Source organism: Hemiscyllium ocellatum, chromosome 43 (genome assembly GCF_020745735.1).
Source record: "Hemiscyllium ocellatum isolate sHemOce1 chromosome 43, sHemOce1.pat.X.cur, whole genome shotgun sequence".
Lineage (NCBI taxonomy): Eukaryota > Metazoa > Chordata > Chondrichthyes > Orectolobiformes > Hemiscylliidae > Hemiscyllium > Hemiscyllium ocellatum.
The window spans coordinates 15,765,393-15,784,986 of NC_083443.1; the positions used below are offsets into that span (position 1 = coordinate 15,765,393).

General features: G+C 46.8%; 1 protein-coding gene across 1 annotated transcript in view; it reads right to left on the minus strand.

Moving 5' to 3' along the window:
- Nucleotides 1–19,594, minus strand: part of ptpn20 (protein tyrosine phosphatase non-receptor type 20) — a 254,022-nt gene that overhangs the window by 98,754 nt on the left and 135,674 nt on the right. The window contains exons 26-27 of the mRNA XM_060854122.1: nucleotides 12,917–13,127; nucleotides 11,330–11,388 (exon numbers count right to left, since the gene is read on the minus strand). Of these exons, the coding sequence (XP_060710105.1) occupies nucleotides 11,330–11,388; nucleotides 12,917–13,127 (270 nt within the window). The remainder of the gene's footprint in view (nucleotides 1–11,329; nucleotides 11,389–12,916; nucleotides 13,128–19,594) is intronic.

The window sequence follows — 19,594 nt, forward strand, 5'->3', positions numbered from 1 at the left end:
GATCTCAGCGATCTGCAAGAATTACAGCGTGGTTATGGGAGGGGATTTTAACTTTCCATATATTGCCTGGGACTACCATAGTATTAAGGGTTTAGATGGAGAGGAATTTGTTAAGTGTGTATTTTCTGATTCAGTATGTGGATATACCTACTAGAAAAGGTGCAAAACTTGACCTACTCTTGGGAAATAAGGCAGGACAGGTGACTGAGGTGTCAGTGGGGGAGCACTTTGGGGCCAACGACCATAATTCTATTAGATATAAAATAGTGATGGAAAAGGATAGACCAGATCTAAAAGTTGAAGTTCTAAATTGGAGAAAGGCTAATTTTGATGGTATTAGGCAAGAACTTTCCCAAGCTGATTGGGGGCATATGTTCGCAGGCAAAGGGACGGCTGGAAAATGGGAAACCTTCAGGAATGAGATGACGAGAATCCAGAGAAAGTATATTCCTGTCAGGGTGAAAGGGAAGGCTGGTAAGTATAGGGAATGCTGGATGACTAAAGAAATTGAGGGTTTGGTTGAGAAAAAGAAGGAAGCATATGTAAGGTATAGACAGGATAGATCAAGTGAATCCTTAGAAGAGTACATAGGAAGTAGGTGTTTACTTAAGAGGGAAATCAGGAGGGCAAAAAGGGGGCATGAGATAGCTTTGGCAAATAGAATTAAGGAGAATCCAAAGGGTTTTTACAAATATATTAAGGATAAAAGGGTAACGATGGAGAGAATAGGGCCCCTCAAAAGATCAGCAAGGCAGCCTTTATGTGGAGCCACAGAAAATGGGGGAGATACTAAATAAATAATTTGCATCCATATTTACTGTGGAAAAGGATATGGAAAATATAGACTGTAGGGAAATACATGGTGACACCTTGCAAAATGTCCATATTACAGAGGAGGAAGTGCTGGCTGTCTTGAAACTGTTAAAGGTGGATAAATCCCCAGGACCTGATCAGGTGTACCCGAGAAGTCTGTGGGAAGCTAGAGAAGTGATTGCTGGGCCTCTTGCTGAGATATTTGTATCATCGATCATCGCAGGTGAGGTGCTGGAAGACTGGAGGTTGGCTAACGTGGTGCTACTGTTTAAGAAGGGTGGTAAGGACAAGCCAGGGAACTATAGACCAGTGAGCCTGATGTCGGTGGTGGGCAAGTTGTTAGAGGGAATCCTGAGGGACAGGATATACATGTATTTGGAAAGGTAAGGACTGATTAGGGATAGTCAACATAGCTTTGTGCGTGGGAAATCATGTCTCACAAACTTGATTGAATTTTTTGAAGAAGTAACAAAGAGGATTGATGAGGGCAGAGCAGTATATGTGATTTATATGGACTTTAGTAAGGTGTTCCACAAGTTTCCCCATGAGAGACTGGTTGGCAAGGTTAGATCTCACGGAAGGGAGAACTAGCCATTTGGATACAGAACTGGCTCAAAGGTAGAAGACAGAGGGTGGTGGTGGAGGGTTGTTTTTCAGACTGGAGGCCTGTGACCAGTGGAGTGTCACAAGGATCGGTGCTGGGTCCACTACTTTTTGACATTTACATAAATGATTTGGATGTGAGCATAAGAGGTACAGTTAGTAAGCTTGCAGATGACACTAAAATTGGAGGTGTCGTGGACAGTGAAGAAGGTTACTTCAGATTACAATAGAATCTGGACCAGATGGGCCAATGGACTGAGAAGTGGCAGATGGAGTTTAATTCAGATAAATGCGAGGTGCTGCATTTTGGGAAGGCAAATCTTAGCAAGACTTATTCACTTAATGGTTAGGTCCTAGGGAGTGTTGCTGAACAAAGAGACCTTGGAGTGCAGGTTCATAGCTCCTTGAAAGTGGAGTCGCAGGTAGATAGAAGAGTGAAGAAGGTGTTTGGTATGCTTTCCTTTATTGATCAGAGTATGGAGTACAGGAGTTGGGAGGTCATGTTGCGACATTGGTTAGGCCACTGTAGGAATATTGTGTGCAATTCTGGTCTCCTTCCTATTGGAAATATGTTATGAAAGCTGAAAGGGTTCAGAAAAGATTTACAAGGATGTTGCCAGGGTTGGAGGATTTGACCTATAGGGAGAGGCTGAACAGAATGAGGCTGTTTTCTTTGGAGCATCGGAGTTTGAGGGGTGACCTTATAGAGGTTTACAAAATCATGAGGGGCACAGATAGGATAAATAGGCAAAGTCTTTTTCCTGGGGTCAGGGAGTCCAGAACTAAACAGCATAGGTTTAGGGTGAGAGGGGAAAGATATAAAAGAGACCTATGGGGCAACCTTTTCATAGTGAAGGTGGCATGTGTATGGAATGAGCTGCCAGAGGATGTGGTGGAGTACAATTGCAACATTTAAGAGGTATTTTGAATAGGTATAGGAATAGGAAGGGTTGGGAGGGATATGGGCTGGGTGCTGGCAGGTGGGACTAGATTGGATTGGGATATCTGGTCAGCATGGACGGGTTGGACCGAAGGGTCATTTTTCATGCTGTACTTCACTATGACTTTATGACTCTAAGTGGTCGAACCAATGTCCTGTGCGGGTGCAACATGGCCTCCCAACTCCTGTACTCAATTCACCGGGACTACAGGCAGCTCACCACCGCATTCTGGAGGGAAAATAGCGATTGTGAGTAAAACGTGATCTTTTTCCTTGCCAATGAGATGAACCTCCCACGAATTTTTAAAGAAAAGGAAATCAGAACTGCTCCACTTAAGGTTTCCATGTATTAGCATGCTGTCTCTCTTTCATCCTTTTTCACTGGGAAAGTCCTGCAATGTTTTTGCAGGAGTCAATTGTTGGCTCTCAAAACAAAAATTCACTTTGAATCCTCAAACAGTTCCATCTACCAAAAACTCAACAGCCTCTTAATACCAATCTTCTGATTCGGAGTTATGCCAATAATTAAGTTAATTTGATCTTTCAGGATGTCATTATTCCCATGAACTCACATGACACATATAAATAAAAGTAAATGTGGGGCAGAATGCCTCAACTTAAAGGGGTAAACGTTAGTCGAGCAATGTCAGTTGCAGGGGAGTAATAAGTAACTAAACAGGATGAGCAGTCCTCAAGGCATTTTTAAGCTTATTTCCTTGTGTTGATCACTTCTCAAGCTGGTTTGCATTATATATGCATGAATGCCTATGTATTTCGAATGTCACTGAATTACTAAGGCTCCAGAATGCTTGCAAATGCATGAACACAGACCCTGTGGGAGCAATGTTGATGAAGCACAGAAATTCCCGGACTTGACTTTAGAATGTGTATCCTACTGAGATAGGAGAGGGTGCACTATCATGAAATATCACCTGAGATTGATCTGCACACACAGTTTCAGGCAACGGGTGAGGTTTAGAAGGTTGGACCATCATGGTACTCAGCTGGGACAGGAGCTGCCACACTGTTGGCATCACAAACCAGCCATTCAGCCAACTGAACTAACTGACCCCAGTTGAAGTAAAATGTAAGGACACTAATGCTTGCCTTGATAATCTGTATGATACATGTGACATATGTTTGCTACCTACCTACTTACCCAGAGTCCTTGCAGTCTAACTTTATAAGTGCTCCACATACCTAATTAAACAATATTCGTAACACTATAATTAACATGATCATTTGTGATTCTTAAACCCCTCTCTAAAATGGGATTTTTCCCTTGCATTATGCACGATATTGTCACACAAGCAGAAGGCGTCCTGAGATGCTGTAAGTTATGTCGGCAGTTATATGTGCTCAACCTGCACTGGGTCACACAGGTCCTGAATTAAAGAGTGTTGCCATTGGAAAATGTCCATGTCATTGCCTGAAAGTGTGTCCTGTGTGGCCATGTGCTGTGAAAGAGTCCTAATGGGATCCAGGCTTGTTCCATGTCAGCAGAAAATAGATCTCTGTGACACCTACACTTGATTTCTGATGTCATTGGGAAAAGCATGTTACATTGTGCTGTCTTTGCAAATATCAAGTGGCTCGTTGGTTAGCATTGCTGCCTCATAATGCCAGGGACCTGGGTTCGATTCCTGCCTTGGGCCACTGTTTGTATGGAGTTTGCACATTCTCCCTGTGTCTGTTTGGATTTCCTCCAGGTGCTCTGGTTTCCTCCCAGTGTCCAATGATATGCAGGTTAGGGTGGGTTTGCCATGCTAAATTGCCAATAGTGTTCAGGAATGTGTAGGTTAGGTGCATTAATCAGGGATAAATATAGGGTAGGGGAATGGGTCTGGGTGCTCTTCGGAGGGTTGGTGTGGATTTGTTGGGCCAAAGGACCTGTTTCCACGCTGTAGGGATTCTATGATCTATTTCTAAACCTTGGTGGAGATTATAACCAGTGTTAAGCGTTTGTTGAAACCTCTGGCCAGGCTAGTTACTTTGCTCAGCAGTCCAAACAAAGGCCAGCCTGAGAAACAGCTCACTCCCCTGTTCACAAAACAGAAGGTCAGTGATGAGGTTACTCTACTGCTTATCTATAAACTCCATTTCCTGCTTCTACATTGACTTCCCTTTCTTTCATAGCGACACATGACAAATCTTTCAGAATTCTGCCTTTCTCAATGCTAAAATAATTCTTGGCTCCAACATAACCAATTACCTTTAACCAACTGTGCTAATATTTCTCCTTCATTCACGGGATGTGGACATCGTTGGCTGGGCAAGCATTTATTGCCAATCCCTGACTGTCCTTCAGGAGGTGGCAATGAGTTGCCTTCATGAACTGCTGCAGTCAGTGGGGTGCAAGGACTATCACAGGACAGTAAATTCTGGATATTGATCCCACCACACTGAATGAACAATGATAAATTTCCAAATCAGGATGGTGGGTGCCTTGCTGGGTTAAGGATAAAGTTAGGTGCTGGTGTCATGCTGGGTTGGCGATAGGGTTAGGTGTTGGTGTCATGCAGGGTTGGTGATCGGGTTAGGTGCTGGTATCATGCTGGGTTGGCGATAGGGTTAGGTGCTGGTGTCATGCTGGGTTGGCGATCGGGTTAGGTGCTGGTGTCATGCTGGGTTGGTGATCGGGTTAGGTGCTAGTGTCATGCTGGGTTGGTGATCGGGTTAGGGGCTCGTGTCATGCTGGGTTGGCGATCGGGCTAGGTGCTGGTATCATGCTGGGTTGGTGATCGGGTTAGGTGCTAGTGTCATGCTGGGTTGGCGATAGGGTTAGGTGCTGGTGTCATGCTGGGTTGGTGATCGGGTTAGGTGCTAGTGTCATGCTGGGTTGGCGATCGGGTTAGGTGATGGTGTCATGCTGGGTAGGTGATATGGTTAGGTGCTGGTATCATGCTGGGTTGGCGATAGGGTTAGGTGCTCGTGTCATGCTGGGTTGACGATAGGGTTAGGTGATGGTATGATTCTGGGTTGACGATAGGGTTAGGTGCTGGTGTCATGCTGGGTTGGTGATCGGGTTAGGGGCTCGTGTCATGCTGGGTTGGCGATCGGGCTAGGTGCTGGTATCATGCTGGGTTGGTGATCGGGTTAGGTGCTAGTGTCATGCTGGGTTGGTGATCGGGTTAGGGGCTCGTGTCATGCTGGGTTGGCGATCGGGCTAGGTGCTGGTATCATGCTGGGTTGGTGATCGGGTTAGGTGCTAGTGTCATGCTGGGTTGGCGATAGGGTTAGGTGCTGGTGTCATGCTGGGTTGGTGATCGGGTTAGGTGCTAGTGTCATGCTGGGTTGGCGATCGGGTTAGGTGATGGTGTCATGCTGGGTAGGTGATATGGTTAGGTGCTGGCGTCATGCTGGGTTGGCGATTGGGTTGGGTGATGGTGTCATGCTGGTTGGTGATATGGTTAGGTGCTGGTGTCATGCTGGGTTGGTGATCGGGTTAGGTGCTGGTGTCATGCTGGGTTGGTGATCAGTTTAGGTGATGGTGTCATGCTGGGTTGACAATATGGTTAGGTGCTGGTGTTATGCTGGGTTGACGATAGGGTTAGGTGCTGGTGTCATGCTGGGTTGACGATATGGTTAGGTGCTGGTGTCATGCTGGGTTGGTGATCGGGTTAGGTGCTGGTGTCATGCTGGGTTGGTGATATGGTTAGATGCTGGTGTCATGCTGGGTTGGCGAGGAGGTTAGGTGCTGGTATCATTCTGGGTTGGCGATCGGGTTAGGTGCTGGTGTCATGCTGGGTTGGCGATCGGGTTAGGTGCTGGTGTTATGCTGGGTTGACGATCGGGTTAGGTGCTTATGTCATGCTTGGTTGGTGATCGGGTTAGGTGATGGTGTCATGCTGGGTTGGCAATACGGTTAGGTGCTGGTATTATGCTGGGCTAGGGATAGGGTTGGGTGCTGGTGTTATTCTGGGTTAGTGGTAGGGTTAGGTGCTGGTGTCATGCTGGGTTGGCGATCGAGTTAGGTGCTGGTGTCATGCTGGGTTGGCGATCGGGTTAGGTGATGGTGTCATGCTGGGTTGGTGATATGGTTAGGCGATGGTGTCATGCTGGATTGGTGATATGGTTAGGTGCTGGTGTCATGCTGGGTTGGCGATTGGGTTAGGTGCTGGTGTCATGCTGGGTTGGCGATCGGGTTGGGTGCTGGTGTCTTGCTGGGTTGGTGATATGGTTAGGTGCTGGTGTCATGCTGGGTTGACGATCGGGTTAGGTGCTGGTGTCATGCTGGGTTGGTGATATGGTTAGGTGCTGGTGTCATGCTGGGTTGGCGATATGGTTAGGTGCTGGTGTCATGCTGGGTTGGCGATATGGTTAGGTGCTGGTGTCATGCTGGGTTGGCGATCGAGTTAGGTGCTGGTGTCATGCTGGGTTGGCGATCGGGTTAGGTGCTGGTGTTATGCTGGGTTGACGATCGGGTTAGGTGCTGGTGTCATGCTGGGTTGGCGATCAGTTTAGGTGATGGTGTCATGCTGGGTTGATGATATGGTTAGGTGCTGGTGTCATACTGGGTTGGCGATTGGGTTAGGTGCTGGTGTTATGCTGGGTTGACGATATGGTTAGGTGCTGGTGTCATGCTGGGTTGGCGATCGAGTTAGGTGCTGGTGTCATGCTGGGTTGGCGATCGGGTTAGGTGCTGGTGTTATGCTGGGTTGACGATCGGGTTAGGTGCTAGTGTCATGCTGGGTTGGCGATCAGTTTAGGTGATGGTGTCATGCTGGGTTGATGATATGGTTAGGTGCTGGTGTCATACTGGGTTGGCGATTGGGTTAGGTGCTGGTGTTACGCTGGGTTGACGATATGGTTAGGTGCTGGTGTCATGCTGGGTTGGCGATATGGTTAGGTGCTGGTGTCATGCTGGGTTGGCGATCGGGTTAGGTGCTGGTGTCATGCTGGGTTGGCGATCGGGTTAGGTGCTGGTGTTATGCTGGGTTGACGATCGGGTTAGGTGCTGGTGTCATGCTGGGTTGGCGATCAGTTTAGGTGATGGTGTCACGCTGGGTTGATGATATGGTTAGGTGCTGGTGTCATACTGGGTTGGCGATTGGGTTAGGTGCTGGTGTTATGCTGGGTTGACGATATGGTTAGGTGCTGGTGTCATGCTGGGTTGGCGATCGAGTTAGGTGCTGGTGTCATGCTGGGTTGGCGATCGGGTTAGGTGCTGGTGTTATGCTGGGTTGACGATCGGGTTAGGTGCTGGTGTCATGCTGGGTTGGCGATCAGTTTAGGTGATGGTGTCATGCTGGGTTGATGATATGGTTAGGTGCTGGTGTCATACTGGGTTGGCGATTGGGTTAGGTGCTGGTGTTATGCTGGGTTGACGATATGGTTAGGTGCTGGTGTCATGCTGGGTTGGTGATCGGGTTAGGTGCTGGTGTCATGCTGGGTTGGTGATAGGGTTAGGTGCTGGTGTCATGCTGGGTTGGTGATATGGGTAGGTGCTGGTGTCATGCTGGGTTGGCAATCAGGTTAGGTGCTGGTATCATTCTGGGTTGGCGATCGGGTTAGGTGCTGGTGTCATGCTGGGTTGGCGATCAGGTTAGGTGCTGGTGTCATGCTGGGTTGACGATCGGGTTAGGTGCTGGTGTCATGCTGGGTTGGTGATCGGGTTAGGTGATGGTGTCATGCTGGGTTGGTGATATGGTTAGATGCTGGTGTCATGCTGGGTTGGTGATCGGGTTAGGTGATGGTGTCATGCTGGGTTGGTGATATGGTTAGATGCTGGTGTCATGCTGGGTTGGCAATACGGTAGGTGCTGGTATTATGCTGGGCTAGGGATAGGGTTGGGTGCTGGTGTTATTCTGGGTTGGTGATCAGGTTAGGTGCTGGTGTCATGCTGGGTTGGCGATCGAGTTAGGTGCTGGTGTCATGCTGGGTTGGCGATCGGGTTAGGTGCTGGTGTTATGCTGGGTTGACGATCGGGTTAGGTGCTGGTGTCATGCTGGGTTGGCGATCAGTTTAGGTGATGGTGTCATGCTGGGTTGATGATATGGTTAGGTGCTGGTGTCATACTGGGTTGGCGATTGGGTTAGGTGCTGGTGTTATGCTGGGTTGACGATATGGTTAGGTGCTGGTGTCATGCTGGGTTGGCGATCGAGTTAGGTGCTGGTGTCATGCTGGGTTGGCGATCGGGTTAGGTGCTGGTGTTATGCTGGGTTGACGATCGGGTTAGGTGCTAGTGTCATGCTGAGTTGGCGATCAGTTTAGGTGATGGTGTCATGCTGGGTTGATGATATGGTTAGGTGCTGGTGTCATACTGGGTTGGCGATTGGGTTAGGTGCTGGTGTTACGCTGGGTTGACGATATGGTTAGGTGCTGGTGTCATGCTGGGTTGGCGATATGGTTAGGTGCTGGTGTCATGCTGGGTTGGCGATCGAGTTAGGTGCTGGTGTCATGCTGGGTTGGCGATCGGGTTAGGTGCTGGTGTTATGCTGGGTTGACGATCGGGTTAGGTGCTGGTGTCATGCTGGGTTGGCGATCAGTTTAGGTGATGGTGTCACGCTGGGTTGATGATATGGTTAGGTGCTGGTGTCATACTGGGTTGGCGATTGGGTTAGGTGCTGGTGTTATGCTGGGTTGACGATATGGTTAGGTGCTGGTGTCATGCTGGGTTGGCGATCGAGTTAGGTGCTGGTGTCATGCTGGGTTGGCGATCGGGTTAGGTGCTGGTGTTATGCTGGGTTGACGATCGGGTTAGGTGCTGGTGTCATGCTGGGTTGGCGATCAGTTTAGGTGATGGTGTCATGCTGGGTTGATGATATGGTTAGGTGCTGGTGTCATACTGGGTTGGCGATTGGGTTAGGTGCTGGTGTTATGCTGGGTTGACGATATGGTTAGGTGCTGGTGTCATGCTGGGTTGGTGATCGGGTTAGGTGCTGGTGTCATGCTGGGTTGGTGATAGGGTTAGGTGCTGGTGTCATGCTGGGTTGGTGATATGGGTAGGTGCTGGTGTCATGCTGGGTTGGCAATCAGGTTAGGTGCTGGTATCATTCTGGGTTGGCGATCGGGTTAGGTGCTGGTGTCATGCTGGGTTGGCGATCAGGTTAGGTGCTGGTGTCATGCTGGGTTGACGATCGGGTTAGGTGCTGGTGTCATGGTGGGTTGGTGATCGGGTTAGGTGATGGTGTCATGCTGGGTTGGTGATATGGTTAGATGCTGGTGTCATGCTGGGTTGGTGATCGGGTTAGGTGATGGTGTCATGCTGGGTTGGTGATATGGTTAGATGCTGGTGTCATGCTGGGTTGGCAATACGGTAGGTGCTGGTATTATGCTGGGCTAGGGATAGGGTTGGGTGCTGGTGTTATTCTGGGTTGGTGATCAGGTTAGGTGCTGGTGTCATGCTGGGTTGGCGATATGGTTAGGTGCTGGTGTCATGCTGGGTTGGCAATACGGTTAGGTGCTGGTATTATGCTGGGCTAGGGATAGGGTTGGCTGCTGGTGTTATTCTGGGTTAGTGATAGGGTTAGGTGCTGGTGTCATTCTGGGTTGGCGATCAGGTTAGGTGCTGGTGTCATGCTGGGTTGGTGATCGGGTTAGGTGCTGGTGTCATGCTGGGTTGGCGATTGGGTTAGGTGCTGGTGTCATGCTGGGTTGGTGATCGGGTTAGGTGCTGGTGTCATACTGGGTTGGCGATAGGGTTAGGTGCTAGTGTCATGCTGGGTTGGCGATCAGGTTAGGTGATGGTGTCATGCTGGGATGACGATCGGGTTAGGTGCTGGTGTCATGCTGGGTTGACGATCGGGTTAGGTGATGGTGTCATGCTGGGTTGACGATCGGGTTAGGTGATGGTGTCATGCTGGGTTGGCGATATGGTTAGGTGCTGGTGTCATGCTGGGTTGGTGATCGGGTTAGGTGCTGGTGTCATGCTGGATTGGCGATATGGTTAGGTGCTGGTGCCATGCTGGGTTGGCGATCGGGTTAGGTGATGGTGTCATGCTGGGTTGGCGATCGGGTTAGGTGCTGGTGTCATGCTGGGTTGGCGATATGGTTAGGTGCTGGTGTCATGCTGGATTGGCGATATGGTTAGGTGCTGGTGTCATGCTGGGTTGGCGATATGGTTAGGTGCTGGTGTCATGCTGGATTGGCGATATGGTTAGGTGCTGGTGTCATGCTGGGTTGGCAATACGGTTAGGTGCTGGTGTCATGCTGGGTTGGCAATACGGTTAGGTGCTGGTATTATGCTGGGTTGGCAATACTGTTAGGTGTTGGTATTATGCTTGGCTAGGGATAGGGTTGGGTGCTGGTGTTATTCTGGGTTAGTGATAGGATTAGGTGCTGTTGTTATTCTGGGTTAGGGATAGGGTTAGGTGCTGGCTTTATGCTGGGTTAGGGATAGGGTTAAGTGCTGGAATCATGCTGGGCTAGGGATAGGTTTGAGGTGATGGTGTTATTCTGGATTAGGGACAGGGTTAAGTGCTGGTGTTATTCTGGGTTAGGAATAGGGTGAGGTGATGGTGTTGTGCATCCACTGCTCTTTCCCTTCTGGAAGGTAGTGACAGCAGGTTTGGAAAGAGCTGTTGATGGGGCCTGGGTGAGTTGCTGTAGTACACCTTGTAGTTTGCACACTCGCACTGCTGCTAATGTGTGTTGGAAGTGGACGGGGTGAAAGTAGTGGATGGAGCATAAATCAGCCAGGATGATGTCAAGATTCTCGAGTGTTGTTGAATCTGCACTCAACCGGACAATTGGAGAGCATTCCATCACCCTCTGAACTTGTGGAAACTCTGTCAAGTTCTGTTTGCTCCCCATACTGAGGAACGCCTTGGCACTTTCCGTTACACTAAAGACGCTATATAGATACATGTAGTTGTTGTAAAATCAATGCTGCAATGTACACCTCATAAAAGCAAGATGCTGCCTTCTCAGGTGACACGCAGTCACACAAATAGCTGTGTCTATCTGCTCAGTAATTATAGCAGCATTTCAGTTGATGTGACACACATACTAATCCTGACCGCTTACACTTACTGAGGCTGGAGAGTGGCTTACCAGGCTCCTGTGCTTCAGTCATCACTGGTTTACCATCCCTGAGGAAGCAAAATAAAACCAGTTTAGACAGTAGAATGTTAAAACAATCTGCCTGTATAGCTGGGACATATGTATAGACATAGCATAGCAAAATGGATACTCATTTAAATGTCGAATGTCGTGGATGCATTGCCAAACACCACTCTATTTAAAGCCACTATTCCATGAAAGGTCGTACTTGTCTCTTTCAAACAGAGCTGAAAACAACAATGATTTAATTCATACTTGATACTCACTAAAAAGGGAGAGATCATGGTGTATGGTATTGTTATTGGGCATGTTACATAGAAGCCCAGCTAAATGCACTGGGGTCATGGGGCTCAGATCCAATTAATAAAAATATCTGTACTGGAAGCTAGTCTCAATAGTAGTGACCACAAAAAATCATTGATTGTTATATAAATCTCACCTGGTTCACTAATGGGAAGGGAATCTGTCCTCCTTACCCACTCTGGCCTACATGTGGTTCCAAAAGCCATGTCAGTATGGTTGATTCTTATGTGATGTTTAAATGCCTGAATAAGAGTGGCTCAGTGTTTAGCACTGCTACCTTCCCAATGTCAGGGTCCCAGGTTCAATTCTAACCTTGGGTTAACTGTCTGTGTGGAATGTGCCTGTGTAGGGCATCCTCCCACAATCTAAAGATGTGTAGATCAGATGGATGGGGCAATGCAGGATTATCGGTGGTTTCCTAGCTCGGTAGTCGTGGAAAATGTAGGGTTGGGTGGATGCTCTTTGGAGGGTCTGTGCAGACTCAACAGGCTAAACGGTCTCTTTCTGCACTTAAGGAATTCCATTTTTTGATGTTTTTTTAAAGGGCAAATCAGATGGACAAAAAATGCCAACCGTAGCACAGATACCCCCATCTCATCAAAAAATGACTGTTGTTGTGATGGCACTGACATGCAACAATTCACCTCAGTACACCTGGGATAAAGAGGTGTAGGAGCACTGTCTCACTTCAGCCCTGGAGCCCATCAAGTTATTTCCTTCATATTCCCATCCACTTTGTTTCCAACTTCCATGACTATCAATGGAACTGCTTAGAATCATAGTGTAGAAGCAGGCCATTCAGCCCATCAAGTTCACACAGATCATCCCACCAGACTCACTCCTCCCACCCCCATCCCCATCCCTCATTTCCCATGGCTAATCCACCTCGCCTGCATAATCACTGGGCACTTTAGCATGGCCAATCCACCAAACCTGCACGTCTTTGGACAGTAGGAGGATATCCACACAGACAGGGGGGGAGAATGTGCAAACTCTACACAGCCGCCTGAGGCTGGAATCGAACCTGGTACTTGGTGCTGGGAGGGCAGCAGTGCTAACCACTCAGCCAACATACCACTTATGAACTGTCCTGCAACTGAATTCAGCTTTAGTGGCTACAAGCTACAACAGAAGGCTCATGTCTGTGGTATCGGCGATGTCAACGTTTTTCGGATATTGATGCACCACACATCCAGGTAGCTGCAAGCAGTGAGGCAATGCCATTTAGGAAGCTTTGCAAAAAGACTGTCTCACCTCAGGGCCTTGATTTTTATAATGCCGTTCTCTGTGTCACACGCTCGCACAGCATCATCCAGGGTCATACCCATGGTGCACATATCGCAGATATAAAGGATCTTGTCTCTCGGCTGCAGACTTCCCTCCAAACTGGCGGGGGAATTCGGCACAACCTCCAGAACATAAATGCCTTGCCATTTACTGCCTATTCCCCCTGTTAACTTCAAACCTGCAGCAATATGTGCAATCCAGAATTAGATCAACAGCAATCTATATTGGTTACACATTCACTGAAGCATCTGATTATAGTCATGGGCTTTCTGCAGGAAATCAAAAGCAGTTACAATCACTCAGGTAATCTTATCATAGAATCCTTACAGTATGGAAAATGCCATTTGGCATAACAAGAGTAACCCAAACAGACCCATTCCCCAACCCTATATTTACCTTTGACTAACTCATACATCCTACACATTCCTGGACATTATGGGCAATTTAGCATGGCCAATTCACCTAACCTGCACATCTTTGGACTGTGGGAGGAATCCAGATCACCCGGAGGAAACCTGCGCAGACACAGGGAGAACATGCAAGCTCCACACAGACAGCCACCCGAGGCTGGAATTGAACCTGGGTCCCTGGCACTGTGAGGCAGCAGCGTTAACCACTGAGCCACTATGCTGCCCACAGTAAAAATAAACATGTCACTTTAATCAAGTTTCAAAAAGTAACTGAACATTGAGTTTTAAAATATAATAGTGGCTTGTGATTCAAAAAGCAACCCTCCATTAATAATAAAAAATTGTAATTGGTAGGTAAGGACTGAAATTCTGTTGCAGTTTTGCAAGCTAAGTATTTATAGCCTTTCTAGCAATTCAATGTTTCTGAGGTGATTAGTTTTAAGAGGTGCCAAAGAGCATTGTCAAGAGTGGCTCAGTGGTTAGCACTGCTGCCTCACAGTATCAGGGACTTAGGTTCAATTCCACCCTTGGCAACTATCTGTCTGCCGTTTGTATGCTCTCCCTGTGTCTGTGTGAGTTTCCTCCTTCAGTGCAAAAATGTGCAGGTTAGGTGGATTGGCCATGGGAAAGGCTCGGTGGGATGCCCTTCAGAGGGACATTGTAACATCAAATGGCCAAATGGCTGTTACTGTGCTGTATGGATCCTATATACAAGAGGTTAGAAACAAGAAAATAGGAAATAATGGTTAGCTGATAATGTCCCATTTGTTCATGGGATCTAGTGGTCTCTGAGTTGCTCAGCATTTATTGCCCATCCCTACTTACCCTTTGAAACACAGTGATCTGCCATCTTCCTGAAGCACTGCAGTCCTCAGAGTGTAAGTATGCCTGGAGTGCTGTTACAGAGAGAGCTCCCGCATTTTGACTCAGTGACACTGAAGGAACGCTGATGTAGTTCCAAATCAGGACGGTGAGGAACTTGTAGGTGGTGGTGTTCCCATCCATCTATAACCCTTGACCTTCGGTGGTTGAGGTTGTGACTTTGGAAGGTGCAGACAAGTGAGCCTTGAGAGTTTATGATAGCAAGAGAGGGGAACAATTCCATGCCTGATCAATGCTTCAATCATAGTCTTTGACTTTTGGTCATGATCATTGGGTTGTAGACTGCATTATATACATCATGGGCTGTACAGTTCTATGCGCTATGCTCTAACCAGTTCAATACAGAAACAGGCCATTCAGCCCAAATAGCCCGTACCAGTATTGATGCTTGATATCATCTACCTCACTCACGTCTTCATCTAATTCTACCAGTTGCATCTTCTAATTCCTTCTCCCTCCTTATTTTTAAATTTTTACTTACATTTTCAAATTGTCTCAACCACTGGTAACAAGTTCCACATTCAGTAAGACTCTCTGAACTTTGTGTTCCATTTATTATTGACTTCCTACAAAAGTGAAACAAATTCTCTAGATCCAAATAAACCTCTTCACTTTTTGAAAGTCCACTATAGGATTGCCCGATAGCCTTGTTAATTCTGGAGAAAACAGATGGTGTCTTTTCAATTATTCCCAATGAAGTATAATGGCACAGTTCTATTGGTGAGACCTTCGTAGATGACTTTGGGACTGAAGGAAATTCTTCAATTAGGACTCAGGCTACTGATGGCACATTTCCCGTCAGCATGTAGACTTTGAGTTTAGCCCCCTTCTAACCCCAGTCCTGACAAACTTGTGTACCTAACAATAAACTGACGTTATGAAGAAATCACAACTCATGACTTTAAACGGAGTCTGGATCATATTGCACAGTGTCTGGAAAGTTAATCTGACAGTATTAAGTCAATCTGTTGAAATGATTGCCACAGAACCTCTATGATAACAGGCTAATAGGTACACAAGCATAATTTTTAGTTCACTATCACCCTGTTTAGACAGTGGAACAACACAGTGCTAATGTATGGAAATCCATTTTTACAGGGAATTAGAGTGTAGAACTGTACAGCACAGGAACAGGCCCCTTGGCCCACGATGTTATGCCAAACATGACGCCAAGTTAAACTAATCCCTTCTGCCTGCCCTTGGTCCGTATCCCTCCAGTCCTTGCATGTTCATGCACTTATCTAAAAGTCCCTTAAATCATATCTGGCTCCACCACTACCCTGGCAATGCGTTCCACACTCCTACCACTCTCGGTGTGGAAAGAAACTTGCCCCTCACATCTCCTTTCAACTTTCCCCCTCTCACTTTAAATATGTGCTCCCTGATATTAGACATTTCAACTCTGGGAAAAAGATTCTGACTATCAGCTGTGGATAATTAGTCCAAAGTTAGGTATCAGTGCAGCATCTAGCTCATTCCTCCTGGTTTTATGAAACAGTGGAGTGAGTAGCAGCATTGTTGCATTTTGCTTTTTCCTTGGGCTGGCATGAATAGGACAGTAAAATAGATCCTACAATATGCAATATCCCACTTCAATTTTGATTGGATAAATCCTCCTCCATGCTAATTACTGAACACCAGTTTTTGCTCTTTAAGCTGAAGCCTGAAATATTGATTTTACTTTTACAATGTGAAAGATCAAGGAGAGTGAGATTCTCATCTCCAGGAAATGTACAGCTGATGCCATAAAGTAAGGTACCTGGTATATCACAGACATTGAGGTTCAAAGGTCAGATCTGAAAAATTTTACTCATGAATTTAAAATCTTATCGGGTTTGCACAAGGAGATCATTGCTTTGCAATCATTTCTGGGTAAGCATTACTCACTGTGGCATGACTTACAGGTATCCATTAATCTCTAAGGTGACTTCACGTTTTCATTTCCTCATTTCTTCTCTCTCAATGGAACATCCAAGAGGCACAATATATTTTTAAAAAAAACTTTTCGTTTGTTGCCAATGCCTAATGGTCATTGAATGTATCGTGGTGTGTAGCTTTCTCGAATTGCCTCAGTCCAGCTTGTGAAACTATCACTGGAGTGGTGTCAGTGCGTTCCAGGGTTATGACCCAGCGACAGTAAAGAAACAGCAATATACTTCCATGGTGTGAGTGCGGTTTGGAGAGGGAGCTTGCAGGTTGTGTTCTTGTGCATCAGCTGCCCTTGTCCTTCTAAGTGAGACCTTCTTGAGATTGCAGGCTTGGTAAGTACAGCCAAGGAAACCTAGGTGAATTGCTGCAGTGCATCTTGTAGAAGGAACAGAGTGCTGCCACTCTGAAGGGAGTGAATATTGAAGGCAGTGGATGGGGTGCCTATCAGGCAAACTGCTTTATCCTTCATGGTGTCTGCAATGGAAAATTATCCATTTACTGTGAAATTTGAAAGAGAATGCTTTTCTCAAATTTAATGCTGTGCTGAGCTTTGTAAAAAATGAGGTCTGCAGATGCTGGAGATCACAGCTGCAAATGTGTTGCTGGTCAAAGCACAGCAGGTTAGGCAGCATCTCAGGAATAGAGAATTCGACGTTTCGAGCATAAGCAATACTTTGATGAGGTTTGCAGCCAGCTTGAGTCTGTTTGAATTTTATAAACATTCAACTCGACGTTGCGATAGTCGAACTCAGCAAAAGCTGAAGAACTGTTATGTCCAAGACCAGGGGATGAGAGAATAACAACTTGAGCTTTCCCAGTCTTTGCCCTTGAGAGTGTGATAAGAAATAATATTAGGCAAGTATCTGAACAATGCTCATCGAGGCATCGAGCTAAATGTCCTGGGGTCAATTCTGCAGAATTTAAATAAATCTCCTTTCTTTGCTCTTGTTAATAGTTGAGTCAAGTCGATTTAATTTCCACGACAGTGTCAAACTTCTTGAGTGTTGGAGCTCTACCCATCTGGGAAAGTGGGGCGTATTCCATTACACTCCTGGTTTGTGCTTTGTAGATGGTGGACAGGCTTTGGGGAGTCTGGAGAAAGTGAGGGCTGCAGATGCTGAGGATCAGAGTCGAAAAGTGTGGTACTGGAAAAGCACAGCAGGTCAGGCAGCAACCGACGAGGAGGAGGATCGACTTTTCGGGCATAAGCCCTTCATCAGGAATGCCTGAAATGTAGATTTTCCTGCGCCTCAGATGCTGCCTGACTGGCTGTGCTTTTCTAGCACCACACTTTTCGATTTTGGGAAGTCAGGAGTTGAGTGATTTACTGCAGAATTCCCAGCCTCTGACCTGTTATGGTTAGTCCAGTTTATTGCTAGAGTGATGCTGGAAATGCACAGCAGGTCAGGCAGCATCCAAGGAACAGGAAAATTGCTGTTTTGCGCAGGAGCCCTTCATCATGATGAAGGGGTCCTGCCCGGAACATTGATTTTCCTGTTCCTCGGATGCTGCCTGACTTGCTGTGTATTTCCAGCACCACTCTAATTTTGACTCTAATCGCCAGCATCTGCAGTCCTCACGTTTGCCTAGTCCAGTTCATTGGCAACCCCCAGAATAGTGGGTGAATCAGCAATGGTAACGCCACTAAATGTCAAGGAACAATGGTTAGATTTTCCTGGTATAGGTGTGGGAGAATGTTCCTTGCCCCTTACCAGCCCAAGTCTGAATGCAGTTCAGGATGTGGTGCATTTGGACACTGTCTACTCCAGTATCTGAGGAGTAGCAAGTCATCAGTCAACATCTCCACCTTGACCTTATGAAGAAAGGAAGGTCATTAATGAAGCAGTTGAAGATGGCTGGGCCTAGGCACTATAGAACATAGAACATAGAAGGATACAGCGCAGAACAGGCCCTTCGGCCCTCGATGTTGTGCCGACCGAGTCCTACCTAACCTATACTAGCCCAATAACTTTCAAATGCCTATCCAATGCCCGCTTAAATGAACATAAAGAAGGAGAGTTCACCACTGATACGGGCAGGGCATTCCATGAACTCACAACCCGCTGTGTGAAGAATCTACCCCTAACATCTGTCCTATACCTACCACCCCTTAATTTAAAGCTATGTCCCCTAGTAACACCTGACTCCATTAGCGGTAAAAGGTTCTTAGTATCTACCCTATCTAAACCCCTAATCATCTTATACACTTCTATCAGATCTCCCCTAAACCTTCTCTTCTCCAATGAGAACAGCCCCAAGTGCCTCAGCCTTTCCTCATACGATCTTCCTACCATTCCAGGCAACATCCTGGTAAACCTCCTCTGCACTCGTTCTAAAGCTTCCACATCCTTCCTATAGTATGGCGACCAAAACTGCACACAATACTCCAGATGAGGCCTCACCAGAGTCTTATACAACTGCAACATGACCTCAGGACTCCGGAACTCAATTCCTCTGCCAATAAAGCCCAGTACACCATATGCCTTCCTCACAGCAATATTTACCTGGGTGGCAACTTTCAGAGATCTGTGTACATAGACACCAAGATCCCTCTGCTCATCCACACTACCAAGTAGTCTACCATTAGCCCAGTAATCCATCATCTTGTTATTCCTACCAAAGTGAACGACTTCGCACTTAGCTACATTGAATTCCATTTGCCACATTTCCGCCCAGCTCTGCAACTTATCTATATCCCGCTGTAACCTACCACTTCCTTCCTCACTATCCACAACTCCACCGACTTTCGTGTCATCCGCAAACTTGCTTACCCAGCTTTCAAGTCCTTCCTCTAGATCATTTATAAAGATAACAAAAAGCAATGGTCCCAAAACAGATCCTTGTGGTACACCGCTAGTAACTGCGCTCCAAGATGAACATAATCCATCAACTACTACCCTCTGTCTCCTTCCAGCCAGCCAATTCCTAATCCAAACCTCTAATGTATCCTCAATGCCATACCTCTGAAGTTTTAGCATTAGCCTACCATGGGGAACCTTATCGAACGCCTTACTAAAATCCATATACACAACATCTACTGCTTTACCCTCATCCACTTCCTTAGTCACCTTCTCAAAGAACTCAATAAGGTTTGTGAGGCACGACCTGCCCTTCACAAAACCATGCTGGCTATCCCTGATCACGTTATTCCTACCCAGATGTTCATAAATCTTATCCCTTACCATTCTCTCTAAGACTTTGCCCACCACTGAAGTCAGACTCACTGGCCTATAGTTACTAGGGCTATCCCTACTCCCTTTCTTGAACAATGGGACCACATTCGCTATCCTCCAGTCCTCTGGTACTATTCCTGTTGACAATGACGACATAAAAATCCAGGCCAATGGCTCTGCTATCTCCTTCCTAGCTTCCCATAGGATCCTGGGGTAAATGCCATCAGGCCCAGGAGACTTATCTATATTCA